Source organism: Pecten maximus, chromosome 7 (assembly GCF_902652985.1).
Source record: "Pecten maximus chromosome 7, xPecMax1.1, whole genome shotgun sequence".
Taxonomy (NCBI): Eukaryota; Metazoa; Mollusca; class Bivalvia; order Pectinida; family Pectinidae; genus Pecten; species Pecten maximus.
In genome coordinates, this window is record NC_047021.1 from 20,893,527 (window position 1) to 20,917,774 (window position 24,248).

At 35.7% G+C, this 24,248-nt stretch overlaps 1 protein-coding gene across 4 annotated transcripts in view; it reads right to left on the reverse strand.

Moving 5' to 3' along the window:
* Positions 1-24,248, reverse strand: part of LOC117331874 (histone deacetylase 6-like) — a 198,150-nt gene that overhangs the window by 138,358 nt on the left and 35,544 nt on the right. For all 4 annotated transcript variants that reach the window (XM_033890829.1, XM_033890828.1, XM_033890830.1 and 1 more), the window contains 9 exons: positions 23,990-24,094; positions 23,004-23,072; positions 21,328-21,454; positions 20,303-20,368; positions 19,746-19,805; positions 19,218-19,307; positions 18,975-19,078; positions 14,952-15,019; positions 14,626-14,662 (listed from right to left, as the gene is read on the reverse strand). In XM_033890829.1, coding sequence (XP_033746720.1) covers positions 14,626-14,662; positions 14,952-15,019; positions 18,975-19,078; positions 19,218-19,307; positions 19,746-19,805; positions 20,303-20,368; positions 21,328-21,454; positions 23,004-23,072; positions 23,990-24,094 — 726 coding nt within the window. The remainder of the gene's footprint in view (positions 1-14,625; positions 14,663-14,951; positions 15,020-18,974; positions 19,079-19,217; positions 19,308-19,745; positions 19,806-20,302; positions 20,369-21,327; positions 21,455-23,003; positions 23,073-23,989; positions 24,095-24,248) is intronic.

Genomic DNA, 24,248 nt, shown 5'->3' on the forward strand with positions numbered 1-24,248 from the left:
CTCAAAAATGTTTTAGGTCTGTCTGAATTTCTGAATATCTATTTTTTTTTTTTTTTTTTTCATGATAATTTAGATTTTAGATACTGTTAAAAGTCCCAATAAAATATCAAACAGGAAATACCTTTACTTTCAAGCAGGACAGGTTATTCACTATAACACTGTTTTAGGGGAAAACCGAAGAATTCAAAACATTTATATTTAAACTATTAACAAATGTAAACATGGAACCAGCTTTACCATGTGGTATAGCCACAGGTTTGGGAGCTCCCAGGTTACACCAGAGTGCACCAGAACTGTTCCTGGAGAAAGGTCATCTGCCTATAGTACTGAAGACATACCATCAATCACATTAAGTAGAGCTGTATCAGTGAGCATGGTCCTAGTGCCACACTGGCTGTACCTATGACCAAACTTTCATTATTTTGTTGACACATGGATTAAACTTTGCACTTTTAGCAATAAGTATTACATTATAATAAAATAAAAGAAATATCTTGAAGACCAAATAGTTTTATACAAAAGAGGTGTAATGCAGTTATCAGTTCAAACAGACTTTGACAGATAACAAAGGGTGAATGAGTCCCACGAGATTTATTAATCAGATGTAAATATGTTTTACATTCAGTGCCTAACTTTGACCTTCTCACAATTCGATTAAAGACTACAAAATCAGACATTTTATACCTGTACCCCTTGTGCTCTTGATGCATTTGTGATCACATCTACGTCCTGAGTGCACATGGGTTTGTATCAAAATCTCATGTGTGAAGGTTTGATTGGAGCAGAGTGTGACTTATGTCTCATACTCTACACATACACTCTCCATCCAGACATCATACAGAGAGCATGTCATTATTCAACTCATACCATGTTTATGCTTCTGATAAGAGTCGTTTTTTGTTTTTGCGGTCAAAAAGGTGGACTGTTGGACCAGTGTTGTTCGTTTATGAAATAAAGACAGACCTGGTGATTTTATATTGTTTTCGGGCTAGCATTGACAAAGACTTCCATGGCTTGTATTGACATTCACAGGTACGTCAAGATATATGTTTGACAAACCGGTTTGTCCGCATAAACGAACAGGCAATATGTACCTCACTGCTTCTACCAGTGAAATGTTTCCTCAACATAGGTAGGCGTGGACTCAACATCAGTTTCTAATCTGACAAAAGTCACTCTATTTGTCGATGAAATATGTAAACAATCATATAGCGCCCATTTTGAGTACCTACCTGATGATCTACATAGTGTAAAAGAGGGGCCAAAACCCAACTCCGCCTATACGAATACTCCGGTTATTTGCATATTTTGCCATGGAAAAAGGGCTATGCAAATAAGCGGGTTGCTCTGTATTCACTTATCCCCTTAAAACACTGAATTTACGAGAGGAAGACATCAACTTTTCACCATGAAACAAAATTGATTGGTTTATGGGATCATCAACTAGACTTTAAAATCAATCTACTAAATAATGATACATTTAAAATGAACTCTTTCAATTTTTTTTTTTTTTTTGTGATTTATTATAAACCATACTTAAATTGAAAACTCTGTAATAACACATAAAAGTTTTATATCCATTGATAAACAGTAATAAATCTGTACATGACAGGATAGAATGTCACTCTCTCACAGCATTGTGACTGGAAGTGTTTGTTCGAGAGCATGCACTGTAATGAGAACTCTGATCAGTTTACATCAGTGAACCACTAAATTCCAGACCAGCCTTCACCAATACGTTAATTTCACTCTGAAAATCTGTCTGCCACGGAATGGTTAGATCTCCTTTAGAATGTTAATTCCAGCTCAGGAAACCTCACAGCACTTTCACTCTAGAATTATGAATCAGTGTCATTAATTCCCAATCAGCCTCTTTATTCTCTAACTCTTTATTGGTGTCAAATAGTTAGCTGCTACCTTTATTGATCTCAACTTTTTTAACTCCCTCTAAATATTTTTAACTCCATCTTAACTTTCTTAATTCCTTTTAATGTTTTTTAGAACTCCTCTTTACATTTTTCATTCCTCTTAACTTTTTATAACCCCTTAATTTTTTCACTCCTCTCAACTTTTTATTAATTATCAAACTATATATAATTAACACTTACAGTTCTAACCTCTGACTTCATGAATATTAATTCGTGTTTTGCTAACTTTCTCCAACCAAGTCGTTGATTCGTGGAATTCTCTGCCACCGTCATTTGTCATGGCACTTACTTTGAATAGCTTTAAATCAGGCCTGAACCAAACTCGGAGACACCTGACCCAGGGAAATTTAACCCAGGATGCGATCTGGTAGGAAATAACCGGAAGTCAATAACAGTACAGTAGAGTAGATGTGTTGATAGTCAAAGACTAATAAATGATGTCAACAATGGGGAGTTAATTAGACTTAAAAACATTGGAGACAATTTCAACCTAAGGGACTTGATCCATGCTACTGACGCATGTTATTGGACTAAAGATATATATATTTGTCTTGATCAGTAGGGGAGACAAATCTGGATGTATAGAGATTGGTGATGTGTGAAAAGAACACAATCACCATGTGTAATGTCTGTCACTTCAATTATAGGAGCTAATTGTGGAAAATGGATGCTAAAATTGCCTTTATAAACTTCCTCCGGAACAAAATGATCGAAGGTCTTTAGTATTATGTAATAGCAAATTCCTCCATTGACCACTTATTTCACTAGAGAGATAAATGCCAGAAAACAATACTATTATAATGATAATTATAGTAATTTATATATAACTGAGTCAGAGATTTAAGTCAATTATAGATTTCATTCCAACAGATATTGCGGAGTTTGACATTCAAAAGAGAAAATATATGTAACTGTTGTAACAAATACCCCAACAAACTGCCTAGACTGTCAATAAGGCAGAAACACTGAATCAATTTAACACAATAAACTAATTAAATTACCAGTTTAGTGATAGTCCTCATGGGAAAATGAACAATTTAAAGACATGTGGCTTTGTAATTAATTTTTCAGGCACCTCAGGGCTAATAAAACTTTCACCATATAAACTATACAGAATCAAATTAAATTTGAGACTTGAATTGAATCTGAAATCAAATAAAAATGAAGGAAATCTTGAGCAACTGTTGGTTTTCCTGAACAGTTTATGTTTTTACACTTAACAATAACTAGGGTGAAGTATTGTTGTGACCAGTGATTGTCATGATTTTATAATATGGCAGTAACATAAAGTCTATCAACTAGGTACAATGATATATTGTACTGGCTATAAGGTATTATATATGGCACAAATTACCAAGACATCAATACAGAATGTAGCATGAATGTTCATTAAATGTTGAATCCATAAAAGGAGTTATCTAATATTTCATATGAAACCAACAAAGGAGTGAGTCGTACTTATTACATGAATAAATGTTATATTCGATTCATCATTATTATTAATTAAGTTATCAATGTTTACTGCTTCAGACAGTTTTCACAACCAGAAGACCATTGAGTGTGATATGTTATGCAACATGACATGTACAATGTTACAACAGTGACACCTAAGGCTCATTTGTGACTTTATTGTATATATATATTAAGCAATACTGTTCATTGCAATCAAATGCCACCATTATATCATGAGTATTCATATCAAGCATCCTCACTCAGAAGTAAATCACTCTAAAATCATATCACATACAGCAACACTCATCTGGTTTTCAGGATCATTGTCTCCACAAACACTATCAGAACTGCTTTAAATCATGTCAACTGTTAAATAATTGAAAATACTGTTATTAAAAACATACAGTACAGTGTCTTTATGCACAGGAGCAACTTGACTTGAATTGCTTTTCTTTCTATGTGATGTGGTATACTGCAGCCTATAAGATGCTTTACTTTATTGCCTAAGCCAGCATTGCGTACGATACAAACCACAAATCTTTGGCAGAATCACATAAAATATGCATAGAGGTCCATTACTTTTCATCTCTATGGAATACTCTAATACTGGACAGACTGCAGTCTTTGTAGACAAAGTAAAACCCCAGTGGTTTAGATTGTACTGTAAAACACCTCAATGACCTAACATAAGAAATCCTTTTGTCAGACGACCTGAGGAATCTACAGGGACACCCTAGAGCCATGCTGTAACTTAATGAGCATGGCCCTGAAAACCAACAAGTCTCCTGCCAGAGGAAATCATCTACTTGGTCTGTCAATTTGTATATCAAGGTCAAGGACTATGCATACCAAATCAATCTCACTGTCTGAAGAGTTCTGCTTTTTGTGTCAATTTCATGTTCAGTAGACTGAAAGATTAGTTCCTCCCTCCTGTAATTAAGTCTTGTTTGTTAAATTGTGTACTTTTGCCCATGATTTGGCTCATCCTAAGTAAACAGATTGAGTCACGTTGATAAAATTGTGTTTATGTATTTCCTATCATTGCCATCTTTTGAAGGCACTGGTGATGACTACATATAATATTGACTCTAACTTTGACAGAATCATGTTGAAGACAAATGTACATCAAATCATGAAGATATTGTAAAATATCTTGTATGATGTAAATTCCATATACAACTGTAATGATGTCAACAAGATGATTGGCCAACACCATTCCTTATATACTACAACTACAAACTGTAAAAATAGAATATTCCAATAACTTAAGCAAAACTTAAGGCTGAAACTGAAAATTAAGATATTCATATTCAATTCTCTTCCATGAATACATTACCGGCATGTTTGATCTCATGCTGTTTACAGCGACTTTATGGTCACTCTCAAACCTGTAAATTTTACAACAGGAAAGTTACAACATCATCTGGCGTTATTAGTCTGCATCCAGTGGACAGGTTTTAAAGAGTTTTGAAGTGATCAATGACTGCATTTTATTTTTCAAGATATCTGACTTTAGTAATACGTTATAATATAAGTGACAGTTTTGTTGCCCTCTGGGAAAAAGTCTAGACACTCTATCATTAGCAGCAAATATAAAACAGCATGTTCAAAATTACGACTCTTTGGTGACTTCCAGTCTGGAACATTTCAAACATGCTCTTGTCAGAATTGCGTACTTAAGGATTCTTTAGAATTAACAGACATCTCATATGAAGTCTATAAGGACTAGGAAGCGACAACCTTTGGTATTTTGATGAAAAATCAACATTTTCCTAATCTTACCTTCTTTCTATATGTAAATACAACCATATAAGACAAACATACTCCTCAACCTGCTTAATTTGTAGATGAAACTATCACCAAGGTAGACAAATATGCTCCTCATCTAAACCAAATTGTAGATGAAACTACCACAAAGGGAGACAATCCTCCTCATCTTTACCAAATTGTGAATGAAACTACCACCAAGGGAGACAATTAATCTTCATTATCCATCAAATGATAGATGAAAATTCCACCAAGGGAGAAATTCCTCCTCATACATACCAAGCAATATATGAAACTAACACTAAGGAAGACCATGCTTCACATCTGTACCAAATTGTAGATGAAACTGTAACCACCAAGAGAGACAATCCTCATCATTTTTACCAAATTGTAAATGAAACTACCACCAAGGGAGACAATCCTCATTATCCATCAAATGATAGATGACAATTCCACCAAGGGAGAAAATCCTCCTCATACATACCAAATGATATATGAAACTACCACTAAGGGAGACAATGCTTCACATCTGTACCAAATTGTAGATGAAACTGTAACCACCAAGAGAGACAATCCTCATCATTTTTACCAAATTGTAAATGAAACTACCACCAAGGGAGACAATCCTCATTACTCATCAAATGATAGATGAAAATACCATCAAAGCAGACATAAAATTGCTCCTCATCTATACCAAATTGTAGATGAAACTACCACCAAGGGAGATGATCTTCATTATCCATCAAATTATAGATGAAAATTCCAGCAAGGGAGACAATCCTCCTCATACATACCAAATAATATATGAAACTACCATCAAAGGGTGATGATCCTCTCATATGTACTAAATTGAATATGAAAATACCACCAAGGGAGACAATGCTCCTCATCTATACCGAATTGTAGATGAAACTACTACAAAGGGAGACAATCCTCATTATCCATCAATTAAATGATAGATGAAAATACCATCAAAGCAGACAATGCTCCTCGTCTATACCAAATTGTAGATGAAACTACCACCAAGGGAGATTATCCTCTCATATATACTAAGTTTTCTGAATGAGATATGTGTTGTGGGGCTACATCGTGCAGAAATAATTCTGGACAGAAAAAAGATATAATACCCAGGATTCATGTTGTACATTTGGAAATTAACTGTCATTTCAGAAGACAAAAAAAAAAATGTTGGCGATCTCTGTACCACTGTCCCAATGTAATTGATGCACCCTACTGTCCTTACTGCCAAGAACTCATTACTACAAAGGGACCCATTGCAACCAGAGTATCACTACAGAAATTCAGTCATCACCGGGCTTTTAGAACCGATCAATTAATGTGACAACATTCTGAACCTGTATTCGGTGTGAAATGTGAGAAATCTAACACCAATCTAAAATATAACATTAAATACTATGGACCTCCACCAGCAATGTGGTATCTCTTCATGTTGCAAACGTTAACACTATACACAAAGCAAAAAGAGGCATATTTGGAAAATTTCATGGGAAAACAATAACAAAACACAAAATAAAAATGTAGTTTTCTTTTGTGAGAATTATTTAACATTCCTATATCTTTAAATGCTAGTTGTGATAATGTGTCAACATGTACGAACTGTTCTGGGAATTTTGTAATTCTAAAACACAGTGTCATCAACATCAAATTAATGCTACTTTATATCTCTAGAATTGATTGCACATTTTTAACTTTTCATCTAACAAAATGAAAGATTTTATGTAATAGTGGAAAAAAGAAACAAATATAAGTTTCTATTCAATAGTTATGATTTTACATAATTCTATGATGATGTGTTACTTGTGTGGGTTTCTCGATTATTATATCATTACTGAATACATTGGGATGATTTTTGTTTTCCTATCAAAGACTGTTTTTGTGTGAATACTGTTAAAACAAGGACATCGTACGCCGTTTCCTGATCCAAATCAGTAGCATGTCTGACCTGTAAAGCGAGACTCATCAGTGAACACAAAAATCTCCAATGGGCCAAGCAAAACCGATTAGGTGCATGTGCAAGCAGTCACTGCTTTCGACGTTGGTTTTGCCTCTGCATAAACTCCCTCAACTGATTCCTAACCGTTCTTGGACATACAGGCTGACCATGAGTGCTGACTACTTGATGTGCTGTCTCTGTCGCCGTCTGAAATCGGTTACAGAGGTCGAGAGATGTATGACTCTATCCTTTACCTTTGCATTATCAGAGCAATTTTCCTACTCATATCGACTTCACTCAATCGCAGCAGTTTGCTGTGTAATGGCTCCGAAAAGAAATGTGTAAGTGATCTGTACTGTTCCAATGTGCGATTTGTAGTTATTTACCAGTACATATGATGCTAGGAGTACCCCAGATGCACACTTTCTTGAAAAATCTGATGAAAGAACGCAGCGTTCAGCAGAGTCAGGGTCACCTGAATTTTAACTGAAGAACATTTTCACAGTGCACGGAGGTAGCTCAGTGTGAAATTTAATTGAATTTAGACCAAGTGTCTAAGAGTTATATTCAGAAAAACCAAACTTTTCTTCCACTAGTAGATACATGCAAAACTATCCTATAATAAAACAAGAGATCCCAGAGGGATCTAATGGAACCAGCTGTTGAAAGTTCTTTAGTAGTTCTTCGTTAGATTGATTTCTATGCCCTTTTCTCTTCTTTCCTCATTCCTCACAGTTACCTCTCACAATAGTTTAAACATTGTATATTGACAAAAAATGTATTGTACTAAAGTTATTCAATCTCAACACTGATCATGTACAGCTAGTATTGAAGGAACCACCAAGGACATTGGAAGTATTCAATGATTAATTTCTCAGAAATGGTGATTTTAGACTTTATTTGCTAAAATCTTATTCTTTTGGCCATTTTGTTTTCTGATCATGAACATTTAACATGAACAACAAGGGACCAAAGGGAGCCAACATACGAAAATTGAAAAAGATCCATGCATTCAGTATTTTCTAAGAAACTGTGGCAGATTACTCTTCAACAGTCAAAATTCAAAATGGACACCTGGTTAGTTTACAGAGAACGGACGAATGGGTAGACTCCAGACCACGGACACAAGGTAACAAGGTTAGTTTACAGAGAACGGACGAATGGGTAGACTTCAAACCACGGACACAAGGTAACAAGGTTAGTTTACAGAGAACAGACGAATGGGTAGACTCCAGACCACGGACACAAGGTAACAAGGTTAGTTTATAGAGAACGGACGAATGGGTAGACTTCAGACCACGGACGAAAGGCAACAAGGTTAGTTTATAGAGAACGGACGAATGGGTAGACTTCAGACCACGGACACAAGGCAACAAGGTTAGTTTATAGAGAACGGACGAATGGGTAGACTTCAGACCACGGACAAAAGGCAACAAGGTTAGTTTATAGAGAACGGACGAATGGGTAGACTTCAGACCACGGACACAAGGTAACAAGGTTAGTTTATAGAGAACGGACGAATGGGTAGACTTCAGACCACAGACACAAGGTAACAAGGTTAGTTTATAGAGAACGGACGAATGGGTAGACTTCAGACCACGGACGAAAGGCAACAAGGTTAGTTTATAGAGAACGGACGAATGGGTAGACTTCAGACCACAGACACAAGGTAACAAGGTTAGTTTATAGAGAACGGACGAATGGGTAGACTTCAGACCACGGACGAAAGGCAACAAGGTTAGTTTATAGAGAACGGACGAATGGGTAGACTTCAGACCACGGACACAAGGTAACAAGGTTAGTTTATAGAGAACAGACGAATGGGTAGACTTCAGACCACAGACACAAGGTAACAAGGTTAGTTTATAGAGAACGGACGAATGGGTAGACTTCAGACCACGGACACAAGGTAACAAGGTTAGTTTACAGAGAACAGACGAATGGGTAGACTTCAGACCACGGACACAAGGCAACAAGGTTAGTTTACAGAGAACAGACGAATGGGTAGACTTCAGACCACGGACACAAGGTAACAAGGTTAGTTTATAGAGAACGGACGAATGGGTAGACTTCAGACCACGGACACAAGGTAACAAGGTTAGTTTATAGAGAACGGACGAATGGGTAGACTTCAGACCACAGACACAAGGTAACAAGGTTAGTTTACAGAGAACGGACGAATGGGTAGACTTCAGACCACGGACACAAGGCAACAAGGTTAGTTTACAGAGAACGGACAGATGGGTAGACTCCAGACCACGGACACAAGGTTACAAGGTTAGTTTACAGAGAACGAACGAATGGGTAGACTTCAGACCACGGACACAAGGTAACAAGGTTAGTTTACAGAAAACATACGGATGGGTAGACTCCAGACCACGGACACAAGGCAACAAGGTTAGTTTACAGAGAACGGACAGATGGGTAGACTCCAGACCACGGACACAAGGTTACAAGGTTAGTTTACAGAGAACGAACGAATGGGTAGACTTCAGACCACGGACACAAGGTAACAAGGTTAGTTTACAGAGAACGGACAAATGGGTAGACTTCAGACCACGGACACAAGGCACTTTTAACACGCCACAGTCTGATGATTATGGAGTTAAAAGATCGATCCACTGATTTTGTTTCATCTTGAAAATTCTATAGCACCTTAATATAATATGACATACTGATTTTGTACAATTCTGAAATCGACATTTCTGGATTAATCCTTGGAAAAGACATTGATTATCTCATTCAAAGTGTCTGTCCAGCACATTGTATCAGTATTTGCCATCAAACAAATGTTATATTCTCATCCCAGGGCGACAAACACAAATGGCAGCCAATCTAGGATTGTAATATGTTTGCCTGTCTGGGTGTGACATCACTCTATTTTCCGTTGTGATTTAACGCCACTTTCAATATCTGAAGCAGATGAGCTAGTCAGAAATAGGTATTGTTCGGACACTTGAATCTAAGTAATGTACTAAATGAGCAGAAATCGTGCGGTCACTGGCCAGCAATGCTGACCGTTGGACATCATCAATCTTATTCCTGTATCAATCATTAATGTTGTAATTACGTTATCAATCAGCAATATTTTTATGGATTTCTGGAAGATAATACACTTGCTACGAAATCTAAAGGTTAGATTTCACATGTATCATCAGTTTGATGAAAACCAGTGTCCATAATCTTGCAGGGTATCTCAGAAGATTGCCACCTCTAAGCTATTACTCAAATTGACATTTTAAATCTCACACCTTTAACCAATTTTACATAACTTGACAGTACCACATGTTTAATACAAAGTCGAAAATGTTTTCCTTAAGGATCAAATTGTGTAAAATCTGCAAGGCGCTACTTGGAAGCTTTTAAGTTGATGAATAATTCATCTTATGGAACACAATTTTAATGATTAAGAAAATTAAAGAGAATTAATGATGATATGAGTTGTCATTTATTCAATAACACCGGATTATAATCATGATCAACTTAATTCAAAATGCTTTCTATTTTTGATATCATTTTCAAATGGCACACAATTAAAGACAATGATCTGCTTTGAAATGAATGACTAGAGACACATTTGTGAAACACGTTTATGTCCCTCTTCCCCTTTGATGGAAAAGGAGCTACAATGTAATATAATTGCAAAAATCCAAAACATGTCAAAATTTGATAAAAATTTATCGCACTTGTTGGCCCTGATGGAAGATGGAAGACAAAGGGTCTTAAGTGTTGGAGGAAGCTGGAATACCCAGGTAAAAACCCACATGGTCAGTAGGCGGTCCCATACCATTTTACATCAGGGAATCAAACCCCACCGCCTAAGTGTAATGCAAGCGTGTTACCACTTAGCCACCTCACCTCCCTCTTATAGAAATTCCATATTAGCATAAACTGAACTAAACTAGAACTGTCGCCAGGATGGCTGACTAATACCCCCGCAATCTGCACGAGTCAATGGTGAATTGGAACTGTTAATAAGAGGCCAACTAAGACAACCCAGTAATATAGTGACCAGTTGCCATAGCAACCCTAATTTTGAGAAAAAGCAAGTGAGATGCACATCTACACATTGTCCTCTATATATGTGTGAAGTTTCATTGAAATCAGCCCTTCGGTTTAGGAGGAGTTGTCCGGACAAACTTAAAGTTATGGTTCTTATCGGAAAACCTGTTTATAGTGACCAGTTGCCATAGCAACCATAATTTTGAAAAAAAGAAAGTGGCATGCACATCTACACATGGTCCTCTATATTTGTGTGAAGTTTCTTTGAAATTGGCCCTTCGGTTTAGGAGGAGTTGTCCGGACAAACTTAAAGTTATGGTTCTTATCAGAAAACCTGTTTATAGTGACCAGTTGCCATAGCAACCATAATTTTGAGAAAAAGAAAGTGGCATGCACATCTACACATGGTCCTCTATATTAGTGTGAAGTTTCATTGAAATCGGCCCTTCGGTTTAGGAGGAGTTGTCCGGACAAACTTAAAGTTATGGTTCTTATCAGAAAACCTGTTTATAGTGACCAGTTGCCATAGCAACCATAATTTTGAGAAAAAGAAAGTGGCATGCACATCTACACATGATCATTAATATGTGTGTGAAGTTTCATTGGAATCGGCCCAGCGGTTTAGGAGGAGTTGTCCGGACAAAATGCGTCTACAGACGGACGGACGGACAACCTGATTCCAGTTTACCCCCCTAATTTCGTTGCAGGGGTATAATTAGTTCCCCCTACTCTTATTAAAGCACAGGTTGTTTAGCTTCTAAAGTCAGATCTATTGTAGGAATTGATGTAACAGAAAAGTCAAAACAACATAGACACTAAACATTTCTTTTCTTACACAGCTTACTTTATATTACCATTAATAGCATTGCCAGACTCTTTATAGCACAAGAACTCCGTTGGACAAATGACATTCACCATCAAAGTCTTTACTGTACATATACATTCCATAAATATTGCCACAGAAATGCTACAAAGTAGAGAACTGAGATATAGTACTATGTTACATCGTTATTAGAACATCAATATCCTTGATAAAATCAACTCTGGGGACATGCTCGCTATATAAGTTAAGACAGCTTACAATTAATATCAGGATTTACTGAACAAACCTTAAGAAGCTCCATCATACACTTAAAAAGTTTCAAATTTTAACAGTCTTCAATAAAAAATAGGCAATGACAAATTGCTTCCATATCCAAACCTCCAGTGAGAAATATAAATAGGAAATGGTTTTTTTTATTTGGTTTAGGTATGTACTAGTTCTGACAATGATGATATTGATTTTACAATAACAGTGAGATTTATTACCCAGCTTTACCTACATGGTAGGTATAGGTGATATTCACTATAGATAGCTGTTACTACCCAGCTTTACCTACATGGTAGGTATATGTGATATTCACTATAGATAGCTGTTACTACCCAGCTTTATACCTACATGGTAGGTAGGCGATATTCACTATAGATAGCTGTTACTACCCAGCTTTACCTACATGGTAGGTATAGGTGATATTCACTATAGATAGCTGTTACTACCCAGCTTTATACCTACATGGTAGGTATAGGTGATATTCACTATAGATAACTGTTACTACCCAGCTTTACCTACATGGTAGGTATAGGTGATATTCACTATAGATAGCTGTTACTACCCAGCTTTATACCTACATGGTAGGTAGGCGATATTCACTATAGATAGTTGTTACTACCCAGCTTTACCTACATGGTAGGTATAGGTGATATTCACTATAGATAGCTGTTACTACCCAGCTTTATACCTACATGGTAGGTAGGTGATATTCACTATAGATAGCTGTTACTGTAACAATGCATAGGAACTCATACAGCTGGTTCATCTACTTAATCAAAACTTTCAGTTTCATCACATTGTGTACCGTAAACCAACTTATTTTTTTTTTCATGAAAATCAATCACTGCAAAAAAGATTTAATCTTGGGAAGAGTAGGCCTTTTATGACTGTAAATTACAAAATAAAATAGCTGTGAAAAAGTCATCAGGCATGAAATCATAAAACTAAGTTGCCGCAAAAAAAACACTCGGGAATGGTGAATGTTTAGGATGCTTGGACTGTTGAACATCAAGACACTGGGGGACTGTGGAGTGTTTATGATGCTTGGACTGTTGAACATCAAGACACTGGGGGACTGTTGAATATTTTGGATGCTGGGACTGTTGAACATTTTGGATGCTGGGACTGTTGAACATTCAATGCACTTGAGAACTGTGGACATTCAAGACACTGGGGGACTGTGGAATGTTTCAGATGCTGGGACTGTTGAACATTAAAGATACTGGCGACTGTTGAATTTTTTGGATGCTGGGACTGTTGAACATCAAGACACTGGGGGAGACTGTTGAATGTTTATGATGCTTGGACTGTTGAACATCAAGACATTGGGGGACGGTCAAATATTTAGGATGCTTGGACTGTTAAACATTCAAGACACTGGGGGACTGTCGAATGTTTATGATGCTTGGACTGTTGAACATCAAGACACTGGGGGACTGTTGAATATTTTTGATGCTGGGACTGTTGAACATTTTGGATGCTGGGACTGTTGAACATTCAATGCACTTGAGAACTGTGGACATTCAAGACACTGGGGGACTGTGGAATGTTTCAGATGCTGGGACTGTTGAACATTAAAGATACTGGCGACTGTTGAATTTTTTGGATGCTGGGACTGTTGAACATTTTGGATGCTGGGACTGTTGAACGTTCAATGCACTTGGGAACTGTGGACATTCAAGACTCTGGGGGACTGTTGAATATTTCAGATGCTGGGACTTTTGAACATTTGAGATACTGGGGACCATGGAATGCTTCAGATACTGGGACCATTGAACATTTGAGGCTTGGGACTCATGCTTCTAACATATAACTTGGTAATGTAACTCCAATAAATCTACCCCAGCTCAATCATATAATATAAACAGTTATTTTAGAGGTTATCTGATTTAAGTGCTTTTCTCAGTGAAAGTATTCTGCTAAATTAAGATTGCACTTATCTAAATTTCTATATGTTGTTTTCTACGGCAAGTACTGGGGACGCATCAATTTATCGTCATGCTAATCTATTTAATTCCTTTATGTGATTAAATTTGAGTGCACCAAAATATGTATGTTTACAGTATCTGACACACATTGTGGCTGTATGTGTTCAAGCAAACTTATTAAATGGGTGAAAACCATTACAATACTATAAATGGATAGATATTATACAGAATCTAAATGGGGAATGTATCTGCTGAGAAAAATTTGAAATCTGTGACAGCTTCCGTCATTGATAGAGTATATGTGCCTTCTGTAATAAAATCATTTGTATGGATTCTTTCAGAAGCATTTTTAACAACTGACATAAGACCTTATAGGCAGAGACCTTCATTTCTATTTTCATCTTCAGTGATTTTTTTTTATCTGCACTTTTCCTACAAATAAAATTTCTGAAAAAGAATCAACTGACTGGAATACAATAGAAATAAGAGAATATTTGCACGTACCTTTCTTCTACTTTAGGCCTTAAATCTGGAATTGGCACTGGAAAAGACATTAGTTGTTGTAAATATGTCATATTAGAGCCAAAGTATTCATCATCTATATTTTTTTCAGATTATGTGAAATAAAATGGTTATATTTCTGTAAGTTTTTATCCTATAAAAAGCCCAGGGGTCAATATAATCTCTCTGATCAAGGAAGGGATGGGCATATTATATCTGTTGACAGTAGTAGGTACTCCAATAGGTGTGGGCATTGCCACATAGATATGGTAGGATGTGTACTTTAAACAAATATCAAAGAGAAATATATGTAACTTCAAGTGTCCTACCTCTGAACTTGAGACACTTCCAGAACTGTTTGTGAGAGTCCAATGTACTGTTGATACTCTTGACAGCACTGAAATCAATGAAGTCCCACAATAACACATGGATATAATATTAATGAAAACACTTCCTTTACAGTCTCTCTCTCACTCCATATATCTGGAAAGTCCACAGATGTAGAGACCTGTTGTGTCCAGGTGTCTAGTACATTCAACATAAACATCATACACTTAGCATGGTACTTCTAGGAGATGCTCAATGTCAACATTCTTCAGTAATTATATAACAGCATGTTCCTAAATTTAATACAGTCAAACCTGTCTATAGCGACCGCCCAAGGGGAGGCAGAAAAACGGTCACTATAGACAGGTTGCCTTTATAGACAGGTCAAAAGTATTGCACCAACCAATTTACTTAAAACTGCCATAAATAAATTGTCATTGAACAGGGCATTCAGAAGACCAGTCAGAAGTTACATAAATGCATAAACTTTATAAATCTGAAGGGTTTAATATTTAATGATTTGTGGACCCACACACAAAATATAACTCAAAATGGTCTTATAGATTTTTTTTTTTTAATTTTGTTCTGAAATAATGCTATATGTATCTATCAAATTATCTCCCTTTCTTTCATAAATAAAGAAAAAGAATACACAATAATTAATTAATTAATTATATTTGTGTTACTACTAATTATTTTATGTTATAGTCTTACTTCTTAAAACCAAAATATTTTTTTCTAACCCAAATTGAAATCCGGATATTTGTGTCAGTTTACGACTTTTTATTAGTATTGACTAATTAAAGATGGCGGCAGTACAAACGCTAGTACCGACAGCTACGATTAAGAAAGGCATTATTGGCTTTCATGTGAGTAAATCTTGTTGACAGATATGACCAGTGTTTGTTATTGAAGTGATGTATCCTAGTTGTAATCATAAAATTAACTGACCGTGTCAAATGAAGCCACCTGTGCACAGTTGTAATGTAATACCTATATTAACCTGTATAAAAACCTATATAGGGCACTACAACGTATTCATACAGATACAGATACAGAATACCGACACGCATGGTGACCCGACTCCTCTCCTACTGAGCCCCAGGCCAGGGCAGCTACAGTAATTATAGGCTAACAGGTGGTAGGGGTCTTTTGTTTATATTCTCAGGCCAGGGTTGTGGTGCTCCTTTGTCTGTATAATCAAGCCAGGGTCGATGTGTCTGAATTTTCCGGGGATTTTTATGAGGGATGACTGCCGAGAGCAGAAAATGGCTGACAGAAATCGGTCGCTATAGAAAACAAATTAGCGACCGCCGTTCCGAAATCACCGGTCGTTAGCCACATTAGACAGGTAGTCGCTATACAGAGGGTCGTTATATAGTAAAATCTCACGGGGAATCTTAAAACCGGTCGTTATAGACAGGCAGTCGTTATATACAGGGGGTCGTTAGAGCAGGTTTGACTGTATATGTATGTCTATACTTGACTTTAATCTGACAGATGTTAATGTCTTTATCTGTCTGATGTTAATGTCTTAATCTGTCTGATGTTAATGTCTTTATCTGTCTGATGTTGATGTCTTTATCTGTCAGATGTTGATGTCTTTATCTGTCTGATGTTGATGTCTTTATCTGTCAGATGTCAATGTCTTTATCTGTCAGATGTCAATGTCTTTATCTGTCAGATGTCAATGTCTTTATCTGTCAGATGTTGATGTCTTTATCTGTCTGATGTTGATGTCTTTATCTGTTTGATGTTGATGTATTTATCTGTCAGATGTTGATGTATTTATCTGTCAGATGTTGATGTATTTATCTGTTTGATGTTGATGTCTTTATCTGTCAGTTGTTGATGTCTTTATCTGTCAGATGTTGATGTCTTTATCTGTCAGATGTCAATGTCTTTATCTGTCAGATGTCGATGTCTATATCTGTCAGATGTTGATGTCTTTATCTGTCAGATGTTGATGTGTTTATCTGTCAGATCTCAATGTCTTTATCTGTCAGATGTCGATGTCTATATCTGTCAGATGTTGATGTCTTTATCTGTCTGATGTTGATGTCTTTATCTGTCAGATGTTGATGTCTTTATCTGTCAGATGTTGATGTCTTTATCTGTCTGATGTCAATGTCTTTATCTGTCAGATGTTGATGTCTTTATCTGTCTGATGTTGATGTCTTTATCTGTGAGATGTTGATGTCTTTATCTGTCTGATATTGATGTCTTTATCTGTCAGATGTTAATGTCTTTATCTGTCTGATGTTGATGTCTTTATCTGTGAGATGTTGATGTCTTTATCTGTCAGATGTCAATGTCTTTTTCTGTCTGATGTTGGTGTCTATATCTGTCAGATGTTGATGTCTTTATCTGTCTGATGTTGATGTCTTTATCTGTCTGATGTTGATGTCTTTATCTGTCTGATGTTGATGTCTTTATCTGTCTGATGTTGATGTCTATATCTGTCAGATGTTGATGTCTTTATCTGTCAGATGTTGATGTCTTTATCTGTCAGATGTTGATGTCTTTATCTGTCAGATGTTGATGTCTTTATCTGTTTGATGTTGATGTCTTTATCTGTCTGATGTTGATGTCTTTATCTGTCAGATGTCAATGTCTTTATCTGTCTGATGTTGATGTCTATATCTGTCAGATGTTGATGTCTTTATCTGTCAGATGTTGATGTCTTTATCTGTCAGATGTTGATGTCTTTATCTGCCTGATGTTGATGTCTTTATCTGTCTGATGTCAATGTCTTTATCTGTCAGATGTCAATGTCTTTATCTGTCAGATGTCGATGTCTTTATCTGTCTGATGTTGATGTCTTTATCTGTCTGATGTTGATGTCTTTATCTGTCAGATGTTGATGTCTTTATCTGTCTGATGTTGATGTCTTTATCTGTCAGATGTCAATGTCTTTATCTGTCAGATGTTGATGTCTTTATCGGTGAGATTTTGATGTCTTTATCTGTCAGATGTTGATGTCTTTATCTGTCTTATGATGATGCCTTTATCTGTCTGATATTGATGTCTTTATCTGTCAGATATTGATGTCTTTATCTGTCAGATGTCAATGTCTTTATCTGTCAGATGTCAATGTCTTTATCTGTCAGATATTGATGTCTTTATCTGTCAGATGTTGATGTCTTTATCTGTCAGATGTTGATGTCTTTATCTGTCAGATGTTGATGTCTTTATCTGTCTGATATTGATGTCTTTATCTGTCTGATGTTGATGTCTTTATCTGTCTGATGTTGATGTCTTTATCTGTCTGATATTGATGTCTTTATCTGTCAGATGTTGATGTCTTTATCTGTCTGATGTTGATGTTGTCTGATGTCAATGTCTTTATCTGTCTGATGTCGATGTCTTTATCTGTCAGATGTTGATGTCTTTATCTGTCTGATGTTGATGTCTTTATCTGTCAGATGTTGATGTCTTTATCTGTCTGATGTCAATGTCTTTATCTGTCAGATGTTGATGTCTTTATCTGTCAGATGTTAATGTCTTTATCTGTCAGATGTTGATGTCTTTATCTGTCTGATGTTGATGTCTTTATCTGTCTGATGTCAATGTCTTTATCTGTCAGATGTCAATGTCTTTATCTGTCAGATGTTAATGTCTTTATCTGTCTGATGTTGATGTCTTTATCTGTCAGATGTCAATGTCTTTATCTGTCAGATGTTGATGTCTTTATCTGTGAGATTTTGATGTCTTTATCTGTGAGATTTTGATGTCTTTATCTGTCAGATGTTGATGTCTTTATCTGTCAGATATTGATGTCATTTTCTGTCAGATATTTATCACAAACATTTATATTCAGATTTTGGTCTCGATCCTTGTTTTTTTCAGATGATGATCACAGACATCAACTTTATTTCAATCTCTTTATTCATATTCGAATATACTTAGTTTTAAATGTCACATGTTGATATCTGAAATCAGCAAGATTACCCACATGAACAGGTAAGAAACACAAAAAGTACCAATTTGTTGATCTGCTTGAATAAATCTATGTAAAAATTTACCTTTCCTGAGGTTGAGCGTAAGGTAGATATGGACACGGGTCACCGAGCAGGACAGAGGTAACGGTCGCCATACTGTTTGATATGGACGACAGATTGTAGCCTCCCTGTCAAACACAAATTGAATATCGAGTTACAACAACAAAAATGTTACATGTAAAGCCAACATCTAACAAGTACAATTTTTTTTTTAAATAAACTTTAATATTGATCCTAGGAAAAAAGATATATGTATGAAGATCTTACCTCCAAGGCAACTATTACTCTCCCATTGGCCAGTGAGGACAGCATGTGGGTCATGTGACCATACCCAGCAGGTGTGATGTGGTATCCACCCTAAAACAAACGTGTAATCATAGAGTACAGGCAATACAGAGAGATGACAAAGAAAAAAGTACAATGACTAGTGAGCAGACAGAGTGGACGAAATCATGCGTATGTATACTATACAGGTATATATCAGCTAAAGTATGGTGTAACCTGCCTGACCACATCAGTTTTCTCCGAGAACTCCGGTTCCCATCCACAGTATAAAGACCCCTTACATGCTTCAATTGAGCAACAAGCGTAATAAATATAAGTTGACACAACTTGTTGTGTAATTGTTACACTGTATAGACCAAGTATGAAATATACATTGATGTCTGTCTTCTTGTGTTGAATTACCTGATTTAACCTAATAAGTATGTATAACAGCAAACAAATCTGTCTGTACTCCAAGACAAAAATAGAACGTCCAATCAAATCACAGAAACACAGTAAATTATAACTTACCAGTGGATCACCCAGGGCAGCATCAAACCCAGCCGACACCAACACAAGTTCAGGGGCAAACTATAAGGTCAAAGGTCACATCATTGTATATCAATAATGAGTACACATTTCTTTTGTTGATTCTATCCAGTTCAATAATAAATACTTTATAGACTCTCGATTTACAACAAAAATAAAATATATCGTCATTGATTTAGTTGAAAAGATTATCGTGAAACAAAACAAAGATCAAGAATAAAATACTGAAATATACGAAGGGCAGTAACTCTTTCAAAGGTTTTTGAATCACAACGTTTATCAAGTTTCAAAGCAATCGGTTTGAAAATATCCGAGGAGATCTCCTGAAAAACACAAGTTTTTGCTTGATGCTGGACAGAAGGATGGACAGAGGAAATCTCGGGACAAATACAAAGTTAATGTCAGAAGAAAGAACACCATATCACAATACTGTTGTAAACTTTTGATATATCTAAGAACATTGATTAATTTAGATGTAATTACATGAGACATATGTTTCCCCTATGTAAATTAGTGCCATGTAAATTGTTGAGTTTTACCTCATAAGCAATGGGCATCACTACTTGTTGGAAGGCAGCCTTGTATTCTGCATCACCTTTGGGGCCCTTTGATTAAAAAATAATCATTTATTTTGTAAATTAAAAAAAAAAACTGTTACAACATTAAAACAATATTTCTTTTCTCTCAATCAAAGAGTTAGATTTGTGCTTAAAGAAAACAAAAAACAATGATATTTGCAAACTATATTATGGATTCAAAAGAAAAAGTGATAAAAGAGTTTTATTAAGTACATGTAGCAACAGAATGCATGCATATATCCATTTCTACTTTAAGATCAAGACAAGCGACATGACATGATCCTATCCTGCTGTAGAAGAGAAATTTTGCTAAATTAGAACATCCTATAAATCTGTTTGCAAAATAAAATTCAACTAGAACTGTCGCCAGGATGGCTGACTAATACCCCCGCAATCTGCAGGGGTAAATGGTGAATTGGAACTGTTAATTAGAGGCTAACTAAGATAACCTGTGCATGCCGATATTTCTGAAATTCAGAATGTCTCAAATAAGATTTGTTCACAATAAAGAGAATTCAGGGACAAGTTGCCATAGCAACCATAATTGAAAGTGGCATGCACATCTACACATGGTCCTCTACATTTGTGTGAAGTTTCATTGAAATCGGCTCTTCGGTTTAGGAGGAGTTGTCCGGACAAACTTAAAGTTATAGTTCTTATTGGAAAACCTGTTTATAGTGACCAGTTGCCATAGCAACCATAATTTTAAGGAAAAGAAAGTGAGATGCACATCTACACATAGTCCTCTATATTTGTGTTAAGTTTCATTGAAATCGTCCCTTTGGTTTAGGAGTTGTCCGGACAAACTTAAAGTTATGGTTCTTATCGGAAAACCTGTTTATAGTGACCAGTTGCCATAGCAACCATAATTTTTTGATGGACGGATGGATGGATGGACGGACGGACGGACGGACGGACGGACGGACGAACGACCTGATTACAGTATACCCCCCTAACTTTGTTGCGGAGGTATAAAAACACATTACCTCATTGAATGGAATGTTAACATTGAACCCATTTCCTGCCTCCGACCCGGTCATATTGTGATTTCCATCAGTAGAGCTCGGATAGAAGAAACTATGGTCATATCGATGGAGACTGATGAAAAGGATGCTGTAACATAAACATAACAGAAAATTTTTATCTGTAGTGAGACCTGTCTAATTAAATAGTGTCCAATAAAACACATATAGTAAAACCTGTGTAATCTGACACCATGTAAGATCCAAAAACTTATATACACAATAAAACCTGTGTAATCAGACACCATGTAAGATCCAACAACTTATATATACATTAAAACCTGTGTAATATGACACCATGTAATATCCAACAACTTATATACACAGTAAAACCTGTGTAATCCGACACCATGTAAGATCCAACAATTTATATACACAGTAAAACCTGTCTAAAGTGACACCATGTAATATCCAACAACTTATACATACAGTAAAACCTGTGTAATCTGACACCATGTAATATCCAACAACTTATACATACAGTAAAACCTGTGTAATCTGACACCATGTAATATCCAACAACTTGTACATACAGTAAAATCTGTGTAATCTGACACCATGTAAGATCCAACAACTTATATACACAGTTAATATAATAATACTGTAAAACCTGTCTAATCTGACACCATGTAATATCCAACAATTTTATACACAATAAAACCTGTGTAATCTGACACCATGTAAGATCCAACAACTTATATACACAGTAAACCCTGTGTAATCCGACACCATGTAATATCCAACAACTTATATACACAGTAAAACCTTTCTAATTTAACACCATGTAAGATCCAACAACTTATATACAATGTACACAGATAAACCTATCTAATTTAACACTATGTAAGATCCAACAACTTATATACACAGATAATATAATAATACAGTAAAACCTGTGTAATATGACACCATGTAAGATCCAACAACTTATATACACAGTAAAACCTGTGTAATCCGACACCATGTAATATCCAACAACTTATATACACAGATAATATAATAATACAGTAAAACCTGTGTAATATGACACCATGTAAGATCCAACAACTTATATACACAGTAAAACCTGTGTAATCTGACACCATGTAAGATCCAACAACTTATATACACAGTAAAACCTGTCTAATTTGACACCACATGTAAGATCCAACAACTTATATACACAGTTGTACTATATAACCTAAGCCTCAGCAATAAGGGTAAAATGTCTTGCCCAAGGACAAAACCACGACTGCACAGACTTGTTCTGTTTCTCAACCTCCCAATAAACACAAACCGCCACAAATAGAGAGCATCAAACTTTGCACCTCCGATCTTCACCTGAGGATAAATTGGCCGAAACCGGCTGAGCTAGTGCAGCCCACTTCGTGATATTGCATAGGAAAAAAGAATAAAATTTCATTTGATTGATTCTTGAATATTTCCTTAACAAATTTAAGGTTAAGGCTTTTCAGATTTTTTTTCTCAATCAACGATCATTGCTGAAGAAATAAATCTGACAAAATGATATTGGAGTAATCCCTGTACCATGTCGGTAAACATTTACAATTATGGATATCTTTATAAGATTTCTTTTGCAGAAAATGCAGATATAAACAAAGGGAAAATTTTCACTACTCGTATACATTATCTGTTATTACCTTGGATCCTCATAAAAGCTGTGCTGTGTTCCATTTCCATGGTGAACATCCCAGTCGAGAATCAAAACCCTGTGCATAGTTGAGACAGGTACACATACATTTTATATACAGGTACATTCTATAATCTACTATTCTGTTAAAGTTACACATTCTGACAACCACCAGTAAATGATATGAGATAAACTATAATACATCAACATGATAATTTTTTGCAGTGAAACTAAATATGTTCTGAGAGTAGGTTACAATCTACTAGCAAGAGTATATATGGTTATCTGTGATAAATGCTTAGTTATACCATACAAATAATCACTTTATGTTTCTATGGTTATCTGTGATAAATGCTTAGTTATACCATACAAATAATCACTTTATGTTTCTATGGTTATCTGTGATAAATGCTTAGTTATACCATGTAAATGATCACTTTATGTTTCTATGGTTATCTGTGATAAATGCTTAGTTATACCATGCAAATGATCACTTTATGTTTCTATGGTTATCTGTGATAAATGCTCAGTTATACTGTGCAAATCTGTGATAAATGCTTAGTTATACCATGCAAATGATCACTTTATGTTTCTATGGTTATCTGTGATAAATGCTTAGTTATACCATACAAATAATCACTTTATGTTTCTATGGTTATCTGTGATAAATGCTCAGTTATACTGTGCAAATCTGTGATAAATGCTTAGTTATACTGTGCAAATAATCACTTTATGTTTCTATGGTTATCTGTGATAAATACTCATTATACTGTGTAAATGATCACTGTATGTTTCTATGGTTACCTGTGATAAATGCTTAGTTATACTGTGCAATTGATTACTTTATGTTGTGAGATAAGGTCAGGTGATAAGCATTCACATGACTATGATTTTTTAACCTCATGTTGAAATCAATTTTCACCAACCATGAAAATTGCAAAATATATATTATATAGTATATGAAATGAGTTGAAGAACAAAATGACAGATTCTTACCGTTTTATTCCGAATTTGTTTTGAGCATATTTGGCTGCAATGGCAACACTGTTGAAGAAACAGAATCCCATGGCCTTTGTACATTCCGCGTGGTGACCAGGAGGCCTTAATAAATTAACAAAATTCAAATAATTAAATTTCTACCAACAATACCTTTATTAGACAAAAAATTCTTTGGTTGTATTTTAAGGAAATGACCTGAATTTTTTTTCATGACCAGGGCTTTTTCTCCCTAATTTGGGATTTGGCCTCTAACTGG